Source organism: Ischnura elegans, chromosome 7 (genome assembly GCF_921293095.1).
Source record: "Ischnura elegans chromosome 7, ioIscEleg1.1, whole genome shotgun sequence".
Classification (NCBI taxonomy): domain Eukaryota; kingdom Metazoa; phylum Arthropoda; class Insecta; order Odonata; family Coenagrionidae; genus Ischnura; species Ischnura elegans.
Window position 1 is genome coordinate 18,069,030 of NC_060252.1, and position 21,155 is coordinate 18,090,184.

Sequence of the window (21,155 nt, forward strand, 5' to 3'; positions counted from 1 at the left end):
ATTCAATTTTTTCTGACATTTACTGAATGAGGTTGTAAATACACCCTCCTCAACCTCCTTGATAAATAATAATCCAGGCACTACACTGAGGAGGTCCAATTCCTCGAATTTAACGCTGATTTCTGTCGCCATTTCGGTCGCATTTTAATTGGTTTTCAAAAATGTCCGCCAAGCGGTGATGAGTGCAATGCGATCGATCCCCTTATGAGTGCAATGCGATATTTAGGAGTAATATGTTTGTAATACTGAAGAATAGCGTTGAACTTTAATAAAGAATTTTACAAATCATCGTGTGCATAAATTTCGGGTAAAACCACTAATTATAACTTATTTTCCCAAAATTTTCGGATCACTATGTTTATTAGCGACGCGAGTGGCAGCTTTTGTAAACCCATTTTAATGCGCGGTGGTTGACAAAGTTTAGAGGATGATTCGAACATCCTGTTTTGTAATCTCCATGGTAATGCAGCTTGCGGCAAGCGAGGGTGTCTTTTTTTAGTTACGAACCAGGCCACCAGGTGAAACAATGGACGCATGTCATTGGTTGAAGCAGTTTCAGTTAGGATTTAAATGTTTCAGTGGGACGAGTGGGACACAGTGGGATGCTGTCATGGTTCACGTCGGGGGTTGTGACAATTATAAAGTGTGTTAGGGCGTTTATCAAAGTGAAGTTACGGTTTTCTCCTTTGTAGGAGGGTAGTGTACATTTTTCGTTGGATATTCCTTCTGGAGTGTCGCATTATCAGGTTCGTGGTATTTTATTTAAAATCTTGTTAACGCGTTTATGAACTCCTTTTGGTTTATTATTGAACAAGTGTCGACTATAAATTAGTGAAAAAAAGGGTCCTGATTTTGGCAGTGTGTTTGTTTGTTATGTTGTGTATTTATGTATGGAAAATGTTTCACTGTAGCCCCATCCAAGGGTAACGATGGAGGCTGATGATAAGTTGCGATTGCAGGAATTAAAACGGTGTGACGTTTTAGTGTATGGTGCTTATTTTTTACTGATACTTATAACAGGCCCTGGGGCGAATGTCTGGGGTGCTAGAATCTATTCCTAATACCTTTTGCGACCGGCCTTTTGTGCTCGGAATGTTTCGAGCGGCGTCGCGGAAAGTGGTGAGACTTAACGACATTAGGGATGTAGGATGGGGAGAGAGAGACGGGCATTACCCTGTTTTCTCCAACTCTGATAATGAATGGAAACGAAAGTGTCTCAAACTCCCTTCTCACCTCCCACCACGTGGTTTATTAAAGGCTGAGAACCCTTGGCCACCTCCTTTAGCGAAGGGATTAACTCCATCGATCTTAGATATAGATGCATATAAGTATATCATCAATAAGATCCATGATTAACCCCTTCCCATCGTTTTCACTTCTCAGACTCCTTATTTTATATTTTGCTAGATATTTGAATTAAATTCTAGCTGGATATTGGTTCAAAATCTGTAACAAGCCTTCATTTCCATGTTTAGGTGGAAACAGTGGCCCATCAGCAAATAGCATGGCTGCAGTTGGTGGGAAGAAGACCGTGTCAGAAGATGATGACGATTTTTATATTGCTCCTTTTATTGAGGAGCCCTATGATCCTAACAAAATACCTATGTACTGCAAACGCCTGGTAATGTATTGTTTTTCTGTATATTCATTGTATTACCTTACATTCATTAAACTTTTAAAGGCTATTTTCACGTAACTCTAGTTTTACAAAATCAAGTTAAAAGATTTTCACGGGTAAACATTTGTGTTATAATCATTCTACCACAGTGCTGTTTCATAAAAGTGGTGATTATATATGCATGTGAAAACCATAAATCGCATGATGGAGCCATCAAACTTGGAACTACTGTTGGTCACAATATTAAATTTTAGATGGTATACAAGTTTAGAAACTATAATTAGTTAAGAAACAATGTAGGAATGATTTGTTAAGGGTGTAGCAGGTTAAGTGCCCTTAGATATTTTGGAAAACAAAAACTATGCCCTCAAGGGGTGTAGAAAATTATGTGCTTCCCCAAAGTTTCAGGCCTCAACGAGTGAAATTTATTCCTAAATAATTGAAACACAGTTTTTCGTTTTTTAACCATATATCCCGTTTTTATTGTTGTAAAAGCGTTGTCTGGAATTTTAAATGTATATGCTATTAAGTTCTACCATCATAATTTTTTGACCGCTGAATATGTTTCAACCCCTACATATTATAACCCTCATGATTTTTTTCATATCTGTTCTAATTAATTGCCCATGACATTGTCACCTGAATTATTTTTGTCAGCGTGTCTATTGTTACCTAAAATTTTTAATTTGAAATTTTCAAATTTACGTAAAATTTTTATTTTCGGTCAAAATTTTAGAAAAATATCAGGATGATAAAACTTAATAGCTTTAACAATTAAAAATCAAGAAAACGTTTTTTACAACTTCAAAATATGTATCCTCACTTTCCACTTCTAGCAACTCAGGTACAAGATATAGTTTTACTATTGTTCCGTTGTACAGCGTCGTCTTTGTCAAACTCTTCAAAGTTATTCACAAACCTTATCAAACATTTCTTCCCAACACCTTGCATGCATTTTTCAGTCACTTCACGCCATGCACTGTCAATATTCTTGATGTGGTGAAGAATGTAGTAGCCTTAGCAAAGTTAGCGAAGAGTCATCATGCTGTCCTCCATTTCCGCTACCACCTTGCCAAAAGTAACGCCCAATTAATGCACCTGAAGCGCTGCTATGACCCCCTGATCCATAGGTTGCAGAATTGAAGTGGTGCATATAGGCACTTTGTTGGAAACGACTTTGACATCGGGATGCCGGTCATTGATATGTTGGGGATGTGCTGGAGCATTGTCAAGGAGAAGTAGAATCTTCAAAGGAACATTCTTTTCAATGTATTCTGCATTACTCTGGCAGCTGGAATAAATCTGGTCACAAACCAGTCTTCATATAAAGTCATCCACGCCTTAGTGTTTGCATGCTAGCGTGTATTTGTACACATTCTTTAAAATGCGTGGGTTGTGGGAGCGATAAATAAAAAAGTGTTTTAATTTATGCCCCTCCAAATTTCTGCCTACTAGCAACTTGACATAATCTTTAGGCCTTGGACTTGAACCTGGGCATGTTTGCGGCTTTTTTTTCCAGAACAGTTTCCGGATATTTTTTTTCCAGAACAACCCTGTCTCGTCAATGTTCGAAATTTGTTCTGGTCCATATTTGCCTTCCTTGATTATATCATCCAGCACATCCAAAAACTCTGCTGCCTCAGTATCCAAATTTGCTGCTCCACCATGAATACTTCTGTTGTGTAGGTTGAATCGACCTTAAAATTGATGGGAGCAACCTTTGCTTGTGCCTTTTCTCGGTTTCAGTCCCCTTTTCTCCCTCATCTGCTTTCTGCGTGGCACAAATGCCAAGTGCCTTGTTTTTCATGATATGGAAACTAATTGACATTTTCTTGCTTATTTGGTCGTCGAACCAAATTGCCAGCAGTTTCATCATTTCATGAATCAGGCACTGCCTGGTAATAACAACCTTATATCCCTCAGTAATTTTGTTGTCTCCTTCTCTTTATCTTTAAGTGTCATTGAAATGGTGGAATGGGAAACCTCCATGCTACTCGCGATTGCAGATAATTTCATTCCACCTTCGCTCTTCTGTACAATTTTCATCTTCTTATGGGACAAGTTATTTTTAAATAAAACCTACTAAGTTCTCGTGCATTCATACGGCATGAGAAAGTGTGATCTTGATGCTGAGATGAACTGTGGTGGAGGCTGCACCGCCAGCTGCCTCAGCTCAGCTTATTGTACTCAACATTCCACTGTACTGCCACTGCTCCAGCACGAAATTCATGGTTATTTGCAAAAATCCATCCTAACTTCGAGTTATCATTAAGCTGGTCGTCGTTAATTGTGTCATTTTACATTTTTCTTGGTTGATATAACTTTTTCAGTTACTAACACAACAAAATAGGGACACCTAATAGAAGTTTGACAAGTATAAAATTACATGCAGTATCCCAATTTAGTAAAATCCCAATTTGTTATTTAAGTTATCAAAATATCTATGAACTGGTTATGACCAATGACATTTCACCATGAATAGTTGGCATGGCCAGAAAGGGGGAAAAAGCTAAGAAGTATGACTTGCCATATAAGTCATGACGTCATCAACTTATCTATAAAAAGATTATCTTCTTACCTACAAATTTGTAGACTTTTTGCTGCATTCAGTTTGAGAAATTGGCGTTTGATCAAAAAATTGTAAAATTTAGGTATGTATCTTTATTTTCAATCTCAGCCACAATTGATGAAATGCAATTGGCAAACAAGCCCGTTGTTGGCTGTCAGGAAAATGTTTCAGAATGTACTGGAGAGAATTTGAACTACATTTGAAACGGGTACTTGGAGGTGGCATACTTACAGTGGTAACAGGCAAGTACATATTTTGGGAGGTTTAACCCTTCCACTCTCACAGAAATTCCATTTTCACACCCAGAAAATTCCAGCCCAACTCAAAAATGCTTCAGGTGCTCCTTTATTGAGCGTTCTATATAAAAAATTCTTTCGTCTTCATAGAAAACCAGATACTGTGGAGGAAATGCCATATCATCAGGAGTGATAAACATTTATATAACCTCCAGTATAAAAGTGGAACTAACTACAAATATTGTGAACAATATTTTTACATTCTATGAAACACGGCACCGATATATTGGCACCTTGAGTGCCCGAGGGTTTATTAACACCTAGACCATCCCTCCTTGCTACAGCCTTGCAGCCAGCCCCTAAGTGCTGTATTTGTCTGAATATAGTCCCCCCCTTTTTTTCCAAAAATGCCCGTAGTAAAAGTTAAGGGAGGACTATAATCAACCCCATTTTTTTCCCGAAACTCAAGCTTCAAAATTAGGGGGGACTATATTCGGAGGAATATGGTATGTATGTAAAGTGGAGGACCCATTCAGTCTCAAAATGATGGGTGCACTCAGTGGCTTAGACATAACTTAATCTTAATTAGTGCTGTTTACCAGCAGCTGTTTAAATCATTGTTCAATTAAAGTTTACTGGCTAGTTTATTTTCTTATTTTATATGTGTAACCAGAATATTGTATTTTTTATAAATTTGAAGTGCACTGGTTGAACCAATAGGGGAAAAATAAACTTCCATAGGATGATTACCATGGTTTTGTAGCACAGCCATCAAGTCACCCTGTGAAAGTTTTTTTTCCTGTTGGTTCAGTATGAATAATAGATTCCTCAAAGTTACACCAAATATCATCTTATTTGCATGATGTAAGCTTATATGCATTTTTATTAAATTTTTCATTTGCCATTTTATATTTTTTGGTGGGGTGAAGGTGTACGATAACGGAGAAGAATATAGTCTTGAGGAAATAAGAGCTCGGCGGTACCTGAGGGCCATTGAAAATGTGAGTAAGCTGCTGTAGTTGTACCCAGTTGCTGTCACATTTATTTCCCAAAAAAATTGCCAATGCCTTTTTTAGTCCTGTATTTCATCAAGTGTATGCGTAGAATATTTCTTAATTGATGTTCTCTGTGGCCCTTTCGTAGTTGTATTCCCATATACTCTTTCATATTAACTTTTGTATGATAAACATGGTAAGATCTTTACTTGTGTTTTAATCTTAATGAAACTTTTTATAATCAGGATGCATAGCAGTATTTGAGAATCCATCATATAGCATTAGCACATACTGTTGTAGGATAACTTACATTTACTGATCTGAAAGAGTGATTTAAGTAGTTCCAACGGGTGATTTTGACTGGTTTTGCTTTGACATAATGAAATTCAGTAGATACAGAAATTGAAAAATTGAACTCACCCCCATTAAGTAGCTGTCCTATTTACCTGAAGTGCCTATCTCATAAATACCTTTTGAGGACTATTGTTATGAAAGTCAAAGCTGAATGAGATTAAAGAAGGGAGACTTTTTAACGTGTTCTATATTCTTCAAATAATTTAAAAAATGTTTAATGGACGATTTACCAATTATTTCCATATCATCTGTTTGCATGTATTTAAGAAACATCTCTGTGTGACATCATGTTTAGTATTAGAAGGTGAATAAGTTCCAAAATATTTATCACTTTAATTGAAAATGCATATTTGAATTATATTGCAGTTCCTAAAAGTGGGAGAAGTCAGGTTCCAAAAGAAAAAAGAAACCTTTTAAAAGATTCTCTTTTCTTTTTAAGACTCAAATAGCATATAATTTTCCAAATCAGTCTTTGTATAGCTCTTTGGTCCCTCTATTAATGTTATCAAATAACAGGGCCAAACTGGGGTTGTGGTATGATGACCCAGATTAAATTCACATTTATGAATCTATTTCCACTCCAAATTTGTGAGTTATGAAATATGGACAACGTATTATCTGCTTGTGATGGTTCTATCTGACTTAGATAATGGAAATAAACTTAATTGTAGTATGTACCAGATATACTACTTTAATGCATGCCACTTGTTGATTTTATCATAATGAGTGTGTTGATGACAAATTCATCCAGGCTTTATTTAATATGAAACCTTGATTTTCAGCATCAGAATATTTTTCATTTGGCTATTTTATTTCATTTCAGTACTGATTCTGTATTGCTTCTGTTCTGATTCTGAATCATAGCTGGAAAATATTTTAAAGGAACTGATCCATCTCCATTTTACATTCACAATTACAATTATTAATAAAAATAAGCCTTGAAATGCTATAGAATTAACAAAAATGAAGTGGAAAATGATAAATTTGTTATCTCGAATCATCCCTCATTCATGCTCATACTTTTTTACATCATTAATATATAGGTACTTTTTAATTCAAGTCTTGAACACGCTAATATGTTAATATCAATCCAACAGGCTATGAAAGCCCACCTTGTTTCCCATCTACTAGGGTGTTCATTTCATCTGTACAGCCTGTGATTTATTTCAATTTGGCAAATTTCACTTTTCCTTTTAACTTTATGATTAAGGGCATTATTGGTCCCCGTTTTGTGACAAAGCTTTGTCTCTTCCCCAGGAGATGAAGCTTAAAGAAATCTGTAGTGATAAACAACCACTCACAGCAAAAGTCAGCAAGCTAGCAACTGATGAAATATCATTGGGAGCATGGCAGAAGGCTCCAGCTATACTGGAAGCTCTCAATGATAAAGAAAATTATCCAAATCGCGAAAAGCAAGCTAATGTGGATTTGAAGATTGTTGCTGCTACTCATTGTCATGTAGATGTAAGTTCTTGTTCTTTTTAAATCTTGATAATCTTGAAGTAAAATATTTTATCGGTATAAGTTATTATCCAATACATATTAGGATGAATTGAGAACTTTTCTCTGAATCAAGATGAGCCAGTCCCATGCACTTTGGATTTTTTTTAAATCTTGTAGGTAATATTCAATACATAGCATAGCATTGCATATTTAATGCATTTGTTTTCTCTTTATTATGAGGTTTGTGATGGCATCTGTTGCATTCCTTTTCTGTTTTTACATTTGACTGGTTGATAACTTTTTCCTCGTTTATTTACTATGCATCAAAAAAGTCCTCCAGCAAATAGAATGGCACTGCAAATACTATTGATGAAATTCCAGCTTCATCTCTAGTTATATGCATTTTATTCCTAGATATTACTGCACATAAATTTTACACGGTTAAGCTATGTTACACTTATGGATGTTATGTGGCAGACAGTGTTATAAATGAAAATCGTCTATCAATATACTCACCAATTCCCCTATTGAATCAAGCAATTTGTTTACCACTGAAATACTCGCTTCAGCTCCATGATGTCCTCTTCACTGTGTGTTTACAATGAGTTTGTTTGAGTGGCCCTTGTAACATGTTAAATCATTCACTTTTCAGTAAACAGATGGGGTAATGAGACCAAACTTGTGACATTACGTCGTAAATCTAGTTGATTTTTCACGTAGGCCCAGACAAGGGAAATACTCCAACCGTCGGTCACAAGCTGGATCAGGGAAAGACTCCACAAACAAGAAAAACAGCTCACAAGAAAAAGGTAGCCAAAAATAATTTACGAGTTATTACCGTTCGATATCTATTCAAAATAGAGTATTCAAAAATCAGAAGTATTACAGAAAACAATGATAGTAATTCATGATCCCAAAGGAAACATTACCAGCTAAATACCAGCAGAATAATTGCACTAAATTTGCCATGTCTCACTAGACATGTGTCCCCGACCAGGCCACGAGCAGAAGAGGGCTTGCCTGTTCAGGACAAGACAGGATTTGAGGGGAGGGATTCTTCCAGGGAGTGGAGGGGTAGCCAGGCGAATTCAACTACTGCGCCACTGATGCGTCACTGCCCCTGCAGAACGGCCGCTCCGCAAAACACCATTCCTTGGTTTTGAGTCAACAGCATACCACCCAGAATTTTCCCCTCAACTTCTGGGTTTGAGACATCAGTCGAATCAGTGGGATAATTCATTGGAACACATGGAGGGGGTGAGGTGTTGGAGGGAGAGAGAGTTGTGATAGGACAATGGTAAAACTTCTCACTCCAAAGTGCAATACTAAGGCCTTAGCACCGATTTCCCCTTGCTTGCCAAGGAGTAAGTATTCCTCCGCAGTAGTCCTATATAAGTCTTGCATTGCAGGTAGGTTGGTTCGGGGTTGTGTCGGGGCTGTTTCAGAGGCTGATTCCAGAGGCTGAGTTTCCAGAGGCAGGATTTTGCGAGACAGGGCATTTTGCTACAGGGCCGTTTTGCGTGAAAAGTCCTTGGCGGGAGAAGCTCTGCGGATAAGTTCGGAGGAAGTTCGAGGAATTTCTGGGGGGGGGGGACACTAAAAAAATGCCACAAACTTTTTGATGTTTTATTCAAATGTTAATTATCTTACTTTTCCTTGAGCAGTGAATATCATTGTTCTCAGTTAAGGACAATGGCAGATCTATTGGGGGGGGGGGGCTAAGGAGGCTATAGCAACATTGGGTATTACACTCACAGATGGAATGGTAATTTTGTTCGGACCCCTACTGGGAAGTTAACCCCAACTTAGCCCCCCCCCCCCCCTTGTCCATATCCAGGATTGGCTGCTGGATAAGGACATATGACATTATGATGTTTTAATTTCCATGTCCACGACTGTGGCCTTGTAGTGACTTGCAGTGGTAGAGCAATGCATAAATCGTTCACATGCATATACGGTGCTGCTCCATTCGTTGGGAAACTTTTTTGACCCATAGTTCATACTTGACCAGTAAATTACAAACAAACATGTTCAATTTTCTTGTGGCAGCCTACACATTGCAGTGGTCATACTATAGGCACCATGAATATGATATTTCTCTTTAACTCTTAATTAATTAAGCTAATCATAGTTAATGTGTGTGTAGATTTCCAGATCTGGAGCTACTCAGAAGAGCAGCAAAATATATGAGAGCCTGTCAATTCAGAAAATCACTGACCCTCAAAATGAAGGAAAAATGGATCGACGAGACGGTCCAAAAGATATTAGTAATGTGTTATTGAATGAGGAAAATAACCTGAAGATTTATATGGAAGGAATTGCAGGAAAGGAGGATATTTCCTCAAATAAATGTCCCGTCAAGATCTCTTCTGTTTTGCAGGATGTCGTCCCAGAACAAGGGAGCTGTAAAAATTCAGTTGTTAGTGATACAAGATTTGTTTTAAATGCTCCTGAAATTGTCTTTGTGTAATTTAAAAAAGTTTGATTCTTGCATATAAATAATTTGTATTAAAATTTTGGGAAACAATTTTAGGTTTGTCCTGCTGAAAAACAGCCCCTGTCTATGGAAAAATTGTTAGGAAAGGAAAATGATCGTCAAGTTAAAAGCTGTGTTTCACCCTTGGATGATTGCATTCCTGCCACCACCGTCCCAGAGCTACCAATGGTAAGTGAGGTTACTTCATGCATAAGTAGCATAGTTGGGATTACCCATGCCTAATTATTTTGGCTGTTTATTTATGACTCAGTTACTCAATGATCGAGTTTAAATTGCTCAACTATTACTATACAAGTACTTCCACTGTTTCCCTTGATTTTGAGCATTTAGAACAGTATTACACTTGAATTAAAAATTAAGGGATTAAAAAAATGGGCCTTCCGCTTTCAACCATTCTCTTTTAAGCTTAAAAAAAAAAAAAAACAAGTTTCTGCCCACTTTCCTTGTAGGTGACGTCATTAGAGTTGAGGCTCATTAACTTGATCGGGAAGAACATATCACGGAGATAAGACATTGCTAGTAAGAGTATAAACAAAAACAGCCCAGGCAGAGTACCTACATGGTAATGGTTGATTCATAGCAAAATGCAAGACATGATTTTGTGACACCAACGACCCTACAAAAGGGTTAAGACCATTGATTGTTCACAGGACGATCGATTGTTTATTGCTTGAGAAGTAGGCATTAAAATGGAAAATATGCAATGTATGTATATATTTCAAGTCTATCACAAATAATAATGTAAGAAAATTGGTCAATGAACCATTTGGACTCAGAAAAGTAGTATGTATTGTTTTCAAATTCTAGTTCTTGTTTGTCCATTTCCATTAGCCCTTGGATAAATGATGCATTACTTTAAAGCATCTCAGTGATTCTCATGAAGGCTTGCTATTAATCTGTAGTCAACTGTATCTCCACAAAAAACTAATTTCAGTTGGGCAGTCATTCATTTTCCATTCATATGCACTCGCAAGGTCATCTAATGGTGATACCTCAGTTCGATAGTAGAAATGGGTGAGAGAAGATAGACCACATGAGTAAAATTTTGTGCAAGGTGTCGCAAACAAAAAGCGCTTGGTAAGCAACATTGTTCAGTCTCCTCTACTCGTTATTGGCCGTCTGGAATCATTGGGGGAAATGTGATATTCTATTGAACACATTATTTACTCTGTCTTTTTTGTGGGGCTCATTCTTTTCCTCCATATTCGATGTATGTTCGCCATATGTAATTGCTTTATCTCATGACATGATCTGTACTCTGGGTCCTTCTCTGGATTTGGTTCTCCACTGCTTTCTTTCTTCTCCTATTCTTTGATACCTCCTCTTATCTCACCTTGGGTGTACATTTTATTGTCAGCACCTGCTGCCAGTATCAGGCCTTGGATGCTTGTCTAGTCAGCTTTTGCAATTTTGTAATCCCTTTAGTGCCTCACAGCCTGCACAGATGTTATCACATAGTTTCCTTGTCTCTTGGAGCAGAATAGCTGCCTTTTTGGTACAATTGTCATATTATCTTGGGCCTAGTGGCACTTACATAGTCTGCTGTGCTTTTTCCAAAGTAGGCTCTCTCCCTAGGTAGATAGATGTTTCCATTTACTCCATGCTCTCTTCTTTGAGGTGGATATAAGTCACTGCTGTCTGATAATAATAATAATATTTAGTGCCTCAAGTACTTTGATTTTCTTCTCATTAATTTTCATGTTGTATTCAAGGAATAATTCTTCAGCTATGTTCTGTGGGTTCTGTATTCTTTTACTGTTTAGCAACTGGAGGGATGGGGCACTAATGAATGCAAACCATGGTGGAGTTGAGACTTGATGAAGGCTTGCCTCTCACAATTAGTCCCTTGTGGAGTGAGGACAAACGGAGGAAATCTGGGGGGGGGGGGGGGGCTTTGTCAGGTGTCCTGGCGTATACAAGCCTCTTGATCTATTGTGCTATCTACTCTTAAGTGGCACAATAGTGTTGCAACAATGGTGTTGAATAGCTGACCATGGAGAAATGTGGGACAGTTTCTCAATTTTTTTATATAGCAAATACCTACATATTTGAGAATATTCGTCGTTTAATTTTTTTGGAAAATCTAAACAATTTAGGTTTTTTGGGAATGGGAGTAATTTTCAAGAGTTATTTTCAGTTTTGCAAGCCAGGTGGCGCATAAAATGAAATTTTGGAAGGTTGAATCTAAAAAATGAAATCCTATCATTTTCAGGAAGCTAGAACTTTTGTTAAAGAGGACAACTACAGTATTAATGATACCCATTTGGAGGATGATGTTTTCACTAAGCCATGGTCTAATGTAGAATTAGATGTCACCAGCTATACGAAAGCATTCAGCATGCCTGCAGCAATTTCTACCCCAGGATTTGGAGGAGCAAAGTCAAGAAGTGTCATGGGTCCGGGAAGGTATGAAAGTAACTTCATGTTTATTATTACTTGTTTCAGGGCTGTTAAAGGTCAGGGTAATCAGAACAGTCGGGGAATATCATCATCATCTTGACATCATTTGTCAAGAAAATTTATGTTTATAATGCTTGAGTCAAACTAGTGAAGTTTTGTGACTAATATTTGACTGCAATTTAGATAATAAGCATATACAGTGGAACCTCGTTAAAGCGAGTACGGGCTATAGCGACACTCCCGCTATAACGAGACATAGTCGATGCACCGTCAATTGACCCTATAATAAGCGTGTTAAAAAATTCGTTTTTACGAGACCTTTTTGGTGCTGGCTCTCGCCATAGCGAGGGTTTCATGGCCGGAAGACTTTCATCAAGACTCCTTAACCTCTGTAATTGCTAGCGATCTGTTAGAAATGAAGTTAATGGAGAGCTCAGTCTCAAATTTATGTGGTAAAATGTCGTTCGATAAATAAGTAGTTAATTTTGGTGAAAATATTGTGGCATAAGCATTCGCGAATGCTTCATCTTCTTTTGTTCCTCGGGCGGCAGAAAGCAGTCGGCAGCATACCCGCACGTCCGTGAGTTGCGTGAATAGAAAGCATTTGATGGCATTCACCATGACCAAAGAAACACCAAACACGTCTAAGCGGAAAAATAAAAATATAGGAGTAATATGAGAGTGTCGAAATTAATTTAGAATGTAGAAGCAAATGTAATGCGTTATTTCACTTCACTGCCGCTTAACATACAGAAACAATAAACATACACCAATGGAAACATTTGAGGCATTAAATAACCGCGATACTGTTTTATCAGTTAATTTTTTAATTTTCAGTGGAAAATACCAAAATACTAGAATGATCATGTAAATGAACTAATTAAGTGCATAGAAAAATGGCTTCTTCGGTTGTGCATTGGCATAATGATTGACAAAACAATGCATTCCATGATTTTTATTCAGTGCGGCGCTTATAAATTGTTTGAATAGTTAGTCGTTGTTTGAGTAAGGAAATTTAGTGATGCAAAAAAAACATCGCCTTTCGTCTGGATTTATGCTTACGTGTATCGGATAGATGTTTATCTGTCGCCGTACCACTCCTGTTCCTGTATATCAGTTCGCAACAGGTGTATTGGCTATTATTTGCTCCACCTCCGGTAAAGCGACAATTCGCTATAGCGAGTGTTTATTAGTGCACCGTGGGGTGTCATTATATCGAGGTTGCACTGTACAGTCTGTCCTAAGGGTCGTGTGTCATATTTGACCTGTAATTTTACTAACTTTGCGTCGAGCTATATTCTAGAAAATTGGCATACTTATGGGGAAAGGCCCAAAGTTTTGTTGAGTGTAAGCAAAATTTTATAATTTTGACCTTTTGACCTCACAATGTGGATCCAAACAAAAAATTTGAATTTGTCGTTTGGGGTTTCAATGTTAAAAATATCGAGATAGAGAAAAGTCTGAATTTCATTGACCAAGATGTCAATTCTTATGTTTTCGGACACGAGAATCCCGAAAATAACCCTTTTATTTACGAAAATTCAACTGTTGACCCTGTAAGGTCACAGTCAAGGTCAAAAGGGTGGCAAAAAGAATAGCATACCAACGTGTCGTTCCATGGGTTTTATAGGGTTCCCAAGTCATTGGTATTGTCCAAATACCCATATTATTCAGTAATTGACCTCCAAGGGGGTCAAAGGTCATAGAGTTAAATGTCGGGCCATCATGACAACCAAAGTGTCAAACCATAGGTTTTGAAGGGTGTGAAAATCGGTTAGGCAGTTCATAAATCCGTATCGTTGTTTTTTTTATCTCCAAGGGTCAGAATAGAATAGAATTTTATTGTTCGAGGACTAGTGTCCTATGGAACAGGATTACAATTTAACCTTTTTTTGTTTTGGTGCTGCAAATGGACAATATACCAATTATTTGAATTTCATACCTGCGCATTACATGCCAATAGAAACATTCGTAGATATTCATAAAGGAGTATACATATGCTAACATCGACAAAATTCCATTTACATGACAGTGAAAACATGCTTAGCTATTCATACAAGATTATACACAGGGGAAAAAAATACAAAGTATAAATTATGCATCTCTTCTGAAGCTCACATGTGTGAAATATATATACATACATATACACTTATATATGAACACTTTCTTATTATTGTTCTTTGGACAAGAAACCAAATTATTTTTCATTCGGTGTGCACAAAAGGTAACACACATACAAGAGTATACCCATGTAAACATTAACAAAAAATAAATTATACACATCTTCAGAAAATGAATAGTTACAAATATACCAACATAATATATACACTTATCATTATGCATTGGACAATGAACCATATCGTTTTTCATTTAGGTTTGCACGGAAAGTTTGATATAAGTGAGCTGTCATAAGCCTTTTAAACTGGTAAATGTTATTAACCTTAACAATGTAATCAGGGATATCATTCCATATTCTCATCGATGTATTTAGAGGGGATTGCAGGAACGAGTTTGTTCTGCATTTTGGTATTTTAAAACGTCTCCGCGCCCTAACAACCCTGTCACAATTGCTAATGTTGACCATTATTCTTTCATATAAATAATCAGGAGTTTTGTTTGACAATAAATTAAACATAAAAATAGAATACTGTAACTTTTTTCGTTCTTCAAGTTTTAGCCACTCGATCTTTAAGTAATAAGGAGTTATGTGTTCATGTAATGCCACATTAAATATAAATCTTACACCAGCATTTAACAATATTTGCATTTTGTTGGACAATTCATTAGTTAGATCAGACATTACCAGCGAGCAATACTGAATATGAGGAAGGTACAACGATTGAATCAACTTTTTGCGCAATTCAAGAGGTATTAAATGCTTAAAATGCTTAAGCTGTGCCAACGTGTTATAACACTTATTTGAAATATGTGCTACTTGTTCCTCCCAAGTGAGTACATTGTTAAGAGTAACTCCTAAGTTTTTAACAGACTGAGAGTATTGAATTTCAAAGCCGTCAACGCAAATTTTAGGTAATGCGTCAAAATTAAGTTTATTAATAAATTGTGGGGTGCCAATTATAATCCCTTTCGTTTTTAGAAGATAAATTTTCAACAAATTTTCACGGAACCAATTAAAATACGGCTGATATCGTCATTTACTCTTTCAATGCCGTTAAGCAGGTGTATTGGATGGCAGCGGAGATATATTTGTAAATCATCCGCATATAATTGATACATAGAATGAATTAAGGAACAAGGCAAATCCTTAATAAAAATCGTGAAAAGTAGGGGGCCAAGGATTGACCCCTGCGGCACACCACAAGATACATTAGAAAAACTAGAGAGTTGGCCATCACTACCTTTAACTGCTTGTTTTCTCTCTGACAAATAAGATTTAAACCATTTTAAAACGGGTATAGAGAATCCAAGTTTTTTCATTTTGAGTAGGAGGAGGTCATGATTGACACAGTCGAAGGCCTTGCTAAAGTCAAAGAGTACCAAAATAGTAACCTCCTTATTATCTTTGCCGACACGGATATCTTCTGTTACTCTTATGAGAGCAGTTTGAGTACTGTGGGTGCTGCGAAAACCAGATTGATATTTATCGATAAGATTCCTTTCTGCTAAAAATTCAATTGTTGAGTTGTACACAAACCTTTCTAGTGGCTTACAGGGTTCCCACTCAACCGTGAAAACCTTAAAACTGTGAATTAGCCGTGAATTTCGTCTACCATGAAAAAACCTGGAAAAAGCCTTGAATTTCGTCCTTAAACCTTAAAAATCTCTCAATCTTGATAATAATACCTTCCCAGAAATTTTCAACTTCGTTCGTAGCCAGCGCACTTCTATTCAATGTGGCGAGCATCGTCGCATGGGTCAGAAAAGCGTGGGAACGAATGTTGCCTGAAGAAAAAAAAATCTTTTCCCAGGGCAGGCCTTTTCTCTCCCCCCCCTCCTGAAATATGACACCACTTCTCATCAGCTTGTTTACTTTCCTCGACTGGCTTGGTTTCCCCTCCCTCGGTCACTGGTTAGTCCCCCTTCCATCCAATTAGGCTTCCCACTGGCTGCAGCGACCGCTTTCGAAACTAAATCTAGATGGCATTTGTGTCGAAAAATTTGAACGTTTATTCAACACCCTCAATCCTCTGATTGGAAGACCGCTAACCTTGACAACCTGCTATGCGCTGTGGACATTAGTGATGGGCAAAGTCGATCATTTTGGTGATTCAATCATTTTGACTCGAGTCACATAAATGATTCAATCATTATGATGGAAAAGACTCAAAAGGAATGAAGATCGAAAAGACTCAATCAATGGATGTAATAAATCACTTTGAATAAACGAATAAATACTGCCTCATCTGCGAAGATCATTGGTAACGCTGATTGCTATCCATATTATCATTTCATATACTACAGTGAAACCTCGATATAACGACACCCCACGGTGCACTAATAAACACTCGCTATAGCGAATTGTCGCTTTACCGGAGGTGGAGCAAATAATAGCCAATATGCCTGTTGCGAACAGATATACTGGAACAGGAGTGGTGCGGCGACAGATAAACATCTATCCGATGAACGTAAGCATAAATCCAGACGAAAGGCGATGTTTTTTTGCATCACTAAATTTCCTTACTCAAATAACGACTAACTATTCAAACAATTTATAAGCGCCGCACTGAATAAAAATCATGCAAAGCATTGTTTCGTCATCATTATATTTATTGAACGACAGTTTACCACATAAATTTGAGACTGAGCACTCCATTAACTTCATTTCTAACAGATCGCTAGCAATTATTAAGGAGTCTTCATGAAAGTCTTCCGGCGGTGAAACCCTCGCTATGGCGAGAGCCAACACCGAAAGGGTCTCGTTAAAACGAATTTTTAACACGCTTATTATAGGGTCAATTGACGGTGCATCGGCTATCTCTCGTAATATCGGGGGTGTCGCTATAGCCCGTACTCGCTTTAACGAGGTTCCACTGTATTTTGATTGTGATTTACTAGATCAGTAAATTAGATTGCAAAAATGAAGGAAGTAGTGTCATGAAAATATTTGGGAAGGCAAAACTGACACAGTTTCTTAACACTAATAGAAGATTTTCTAACTATATATCTCAAAATATAGCGCAAAGTACACCACACCCATGAATCTGATCTGCAGGATAATTTTATTAACGCCACAATAAAATGTTAACAGCTTTAACTTCTACTTCTTAACGTTCTCCTACAATTTAAGAGTCATCTTAATGTTTTCCTTTTACGTGTATTGGTGTTATTAATACTTATAACTGTTGGAAAACATATAAGAAAAAGATTACCCAAGTATTCAGTTCTTTATAACATAGTATTTAATTTTCTCACAACTATTTCTGCCCTGTCGAAAAGAGATCAAGCACCGATCGTTCCAAATTTTGAAATAAACCGGAAACCGGGATGATTGATATGATACCGGAAGTCGGAGTGATTGATGATTGATGATCGACTTGTTTAACGAAATGAATCATGAGTCATTTGATTCACCTAGTGATTCAATCTTTTTGATCGAATCGTTCATGATCGACCCATCACTAGTGGACATAACGCTCCCTGAGTTTGAACCGGGCGACAGCGAGCTTTCGGAGCGACGTAACTAATTCTCGTGCGTTGCGGCCTGAAAACGAGAGAAGATTTCCGCTTATGGCAACACAGCATTACACGATTTTCGCATGCGTCGACCTGGGACTTGCCAGTTTTACGTCGCAACCGGAAAGTTTGTGTGGAAATATTTGACGAGTAATAAAGTAAAGTGAAAGTGAAAATAACATGTTTCAGCAGGTATTTAGGTATATAGGTCTTTATATATTTCAAACCAAGTGAATTATAATTTACCTATTTGCACCTATCTAAGACAAGGTTTTTTTTCCTCCTAACTCCTGCAGAAAAGAGGGTTCGTCTTACAATCGAATGCAAAATTCTCGACGTCAATCGGGTTGCATAATTTTCGTTAGAAAAAATTATGGATACCAGAGTTTGTGACCTAATATATATAGCTATACAACGAAAAATCAACGTCAAAAATACCTGAACAGTAATTTAGCTTATTTAATTTTGTGTTTAAGTAAAAAACTATTGCCATTTTAGGCAGCAGGTAAAGCGTGCGTGCCAATCAATCGCCGGGTGCACTTCTGCCATGTCTGCGAGATCGCCTGCTTTACCCTGGGTTCGGCTCCATTCAAGTTAGAGCTTGATCAACTTACAAAATGTTTGTGTGATTGATTACAATTTACCTAAATTTTAACCAGAGGCGGATCCAGGATTTCTTTCTGGGGAGTGGGGGAGCACAAGCAAAGCCGTATCCAGGATTTTGTTCTGGGGGGGGAGGGGGCACAAGGATACCTCATGATACAAAACGAGCGCAATGATAATGTGACCGTATTCAGAATAATGCATATTTTTTAAGTGTGTGGGGGGTATGTGCCCCCATGCCCCTCCCTAGATCCGCCTAGGATTGTAACGTTAAGCCTCAATGCCGTCGCGATATAAACTGCTACAAAAGTCGTTCCATTTTTTCCAGAGCAAAAGTATGAAGGGAACATGATTTGCCTCTGATTAGAGAAATCGATTCAGTTTTGGTTTCAGAGTATTATGATAGCAGAGAAAAGTCATTACACTGCCGCTTTCAAAAGAAAAGTTATACGGTGGAACCTCGATCTATCGTTCCCGCATTGATCGTTCGCAGTATCTGGTCCCAAATAAAGTTCCTTATAGACAATGTAATTTTTTCCCGCATCTATCGTTCCCCGAAGTATCGTTTCTCGCATTGATCGTTTGAAGATTGCGGTTCCGACGCATAATTTTCCCGCATCCATCGTTTGACGAAAATGAGACGAAATAAATACAATGTGTCATTTATGGCTAATAACGACAAGCACATAGTTGGAATCTTCCCAGGGGATGGAACTACCATTGGGAGAAGCTCAGTGCCGTGGGAAACTAACACAACACTACCTGAATTATATTAAAAATATATTCAATAGACAGGAACAATTCAAGTGATAGACTATTTTTGGCCTTCGTCATCCATCTCACAACCAGTCACTGCGCCGGCGAATGCGGTTGTTTTAGGCACAACATGCACATTGCTTTCGTGAATACATGTACTGGAAATGGTGTTTGATGGATATGAATTTTTATATCAGACTGAAATCCATAATAGCAGTGTAAATGCCGAGTGGAGAGCAAACTTTTTTTTAGTGAGGTGGCGTTTTCCTTCAGAATTTTGAAAGAGATATGGGTCGAATCAACAATATGGCCTTTGTGTCTTGATAAAGTACTACTATTCCTGTTATTATCTAAAATATTGTTTGAAACCTTTAATGAATATCTTAATTACTAGGGACATGCAAAAGTCGCAAATGCGATAACGCGAATTCCGGGATTTTCCCGTGAAATACGCGATTTCCGGGGTTTTCCCGCGAATACGCGAATTTCGTGTTAATTGCGATTTTCTCCAATTCATGGGCGATTTTCACTAACTCAGACGCGATTTTCACCATTTTTTTCTTCTGCTCATGCTCCTCCCACGAAATTATTTTTCGAGACGTACATTTAAGCCGTAATTTTTTCACAGCATTGGCCGCTTTCCGACACGACGAATTTCCATGGGCCGCCGTTCACGGCACAGTGCCGTGAGATGTCTCGTTTGAAAGTGGCCTGAATTTCACGGAACCGTGCCGTGAACGGCGGCCGGCGAAAAGTCGTCGCGTTTGAAAGTAGCCTCAAGGTAGCACCATGTGTATTTCACGGCATAAACGGCGCACCGCCGGGCCGGATTGAGCCTTGCCTTGCTGACCGTCAACAACGCCGTGCCGTCAACTGCGCGATTCGACTCGCTTGAAGACATGCATTGAGACCAATGGTTATTTGAAAGCACAGTGCCGTGCCGTTGACGACGGCCGGAGCAAAGCAAAAGTCTGAAAGCGGCAAAAAGTGGCTGTGCGCCGTCTATTCCGTGAAATACACACGGAGCTACATTGTGGCAGCTTTGTGCCAAAACGACTTATCGCCGGCCGCCGTTCCCTGCACAGCGCCGTAAAATTCAGGCCACTTTCCGACAAGACGACTCTCTGGATTTCACGGCGCTGTGGCGGGAACGGCGGCCCGCGGAAATTAGTCGCGTCTGTGAGCGGCCAATGCCGTGAAAAAATTACGGCTTAAATTTACGCATCGAAAAACAATTTCATGCAGAGCAGAAGGAAAAAACGATGAAATTCGCGTCTGAGTTGGTGAAAATCGCCCATGAATTGGAGAAAATTCATGGTTTCCACAAAGAAACACCCTCGAGGAAATAAGGCGACTTGTTTGTCCGGAGGATGTCTAAACCGAATTCACGATGTCTACAAAGTAGCAAAAATGCCATGGGAATCTGATGGTTGACTTAATAAAATTACTGGAGGGTTCAAACTATCCAAATACTCACATTCTATAAAGAGTTAACCCTTTCGCTACTATTGACGAAAATATGCGGCAGGACGTTTCTTGACCCGAGAGACGAATGGCGAAAATTTTCGTCTGAGATTTTCCTACGCAGGCGTAATGCCGAAAATACGTTTCCTTGCTCTCCTCCTTTTATGACATTCGTGGGTTCGCAAAGTCTTAGTTTCGGGACCCAACACAGGCCAACACCATGGACTGGCAAAATCTGTAACTTCCGAAATCCGGAAGCATGAACCTAGACCCTCGTCTCTTATTACCCCTCTTTGTGGCAAGGGACCGCAGTCATACAATTGTTCATTCAGTTAGTTTGCGAAATAAATATATGGTTCTTTCTCAAAAAATATAAACGAAGAATTGAATTCTTTGTCTTTTGGCAGCGTTTACAAATTTTTAAACGAAATTCTACCATAAATATTAACTTATATCTCGATTTCAGTATAAAATCAACATGGAAATTGTTAAGGCATTAAATTCGTTAATGCTGACGGTAGAGCTTCATTCAAAATTTTAAAATTCTCAGAATAAATCGAGGAATTCAATTGAAAGTCTGCAATTT

The 21,155-nt window shown here is 38.1% G+C and overlaps 1 protein-coding gene across 2 annotated transcripts in view; it reads left to right on the forward strand.

Annotated features, from left to right (window-relative positions):
* Positions 1 to 564: 564 nt before the first annotated feature.
* The window catches only part of LOC124162375, a 50,597-nt gene continuing 30,006 nt past the window's right edge, over positions 565 to 21,155 (forward strand). Inside the window, exons 1-7 of one of the 2 annotated variants that reach the window (XM_046538888.1) lie at positions 565 to 746; positions 1,476 to 1,621; positions 5,353 to 5,424; positions 7,030 to 7,236; positions 9,362 to 9,634; positions 9,749 to 9,880; positions 11,925 to 12,118. In XM_046538888.1, coding sequence (XP_046394844.1) covers positions 1,505 to 1,621; positions 5,353 to 5,424; positions 7,030 to 7,236; positions 9,362 to 9,634; positions 9,749 to 9,880; positions 11,925 to 12,118 — 995 coding nt within the window. In that variant the 5' untranslated portion in view covers positions 565 to 746; positions 1,476 to 1,504. The remainder of the gene's footprint in view (positions 747 to 1,475; positions 1,622 to 5,352; positions 5,425 to 7,029; positions 7,237 to 9,361; positions 9,635 to 9,748; positions 9,881 to 11,924; positions 12,119 to 21,155) is intronic. The other variant, XM_046538889.1, reaches the window with a different exon arrangement.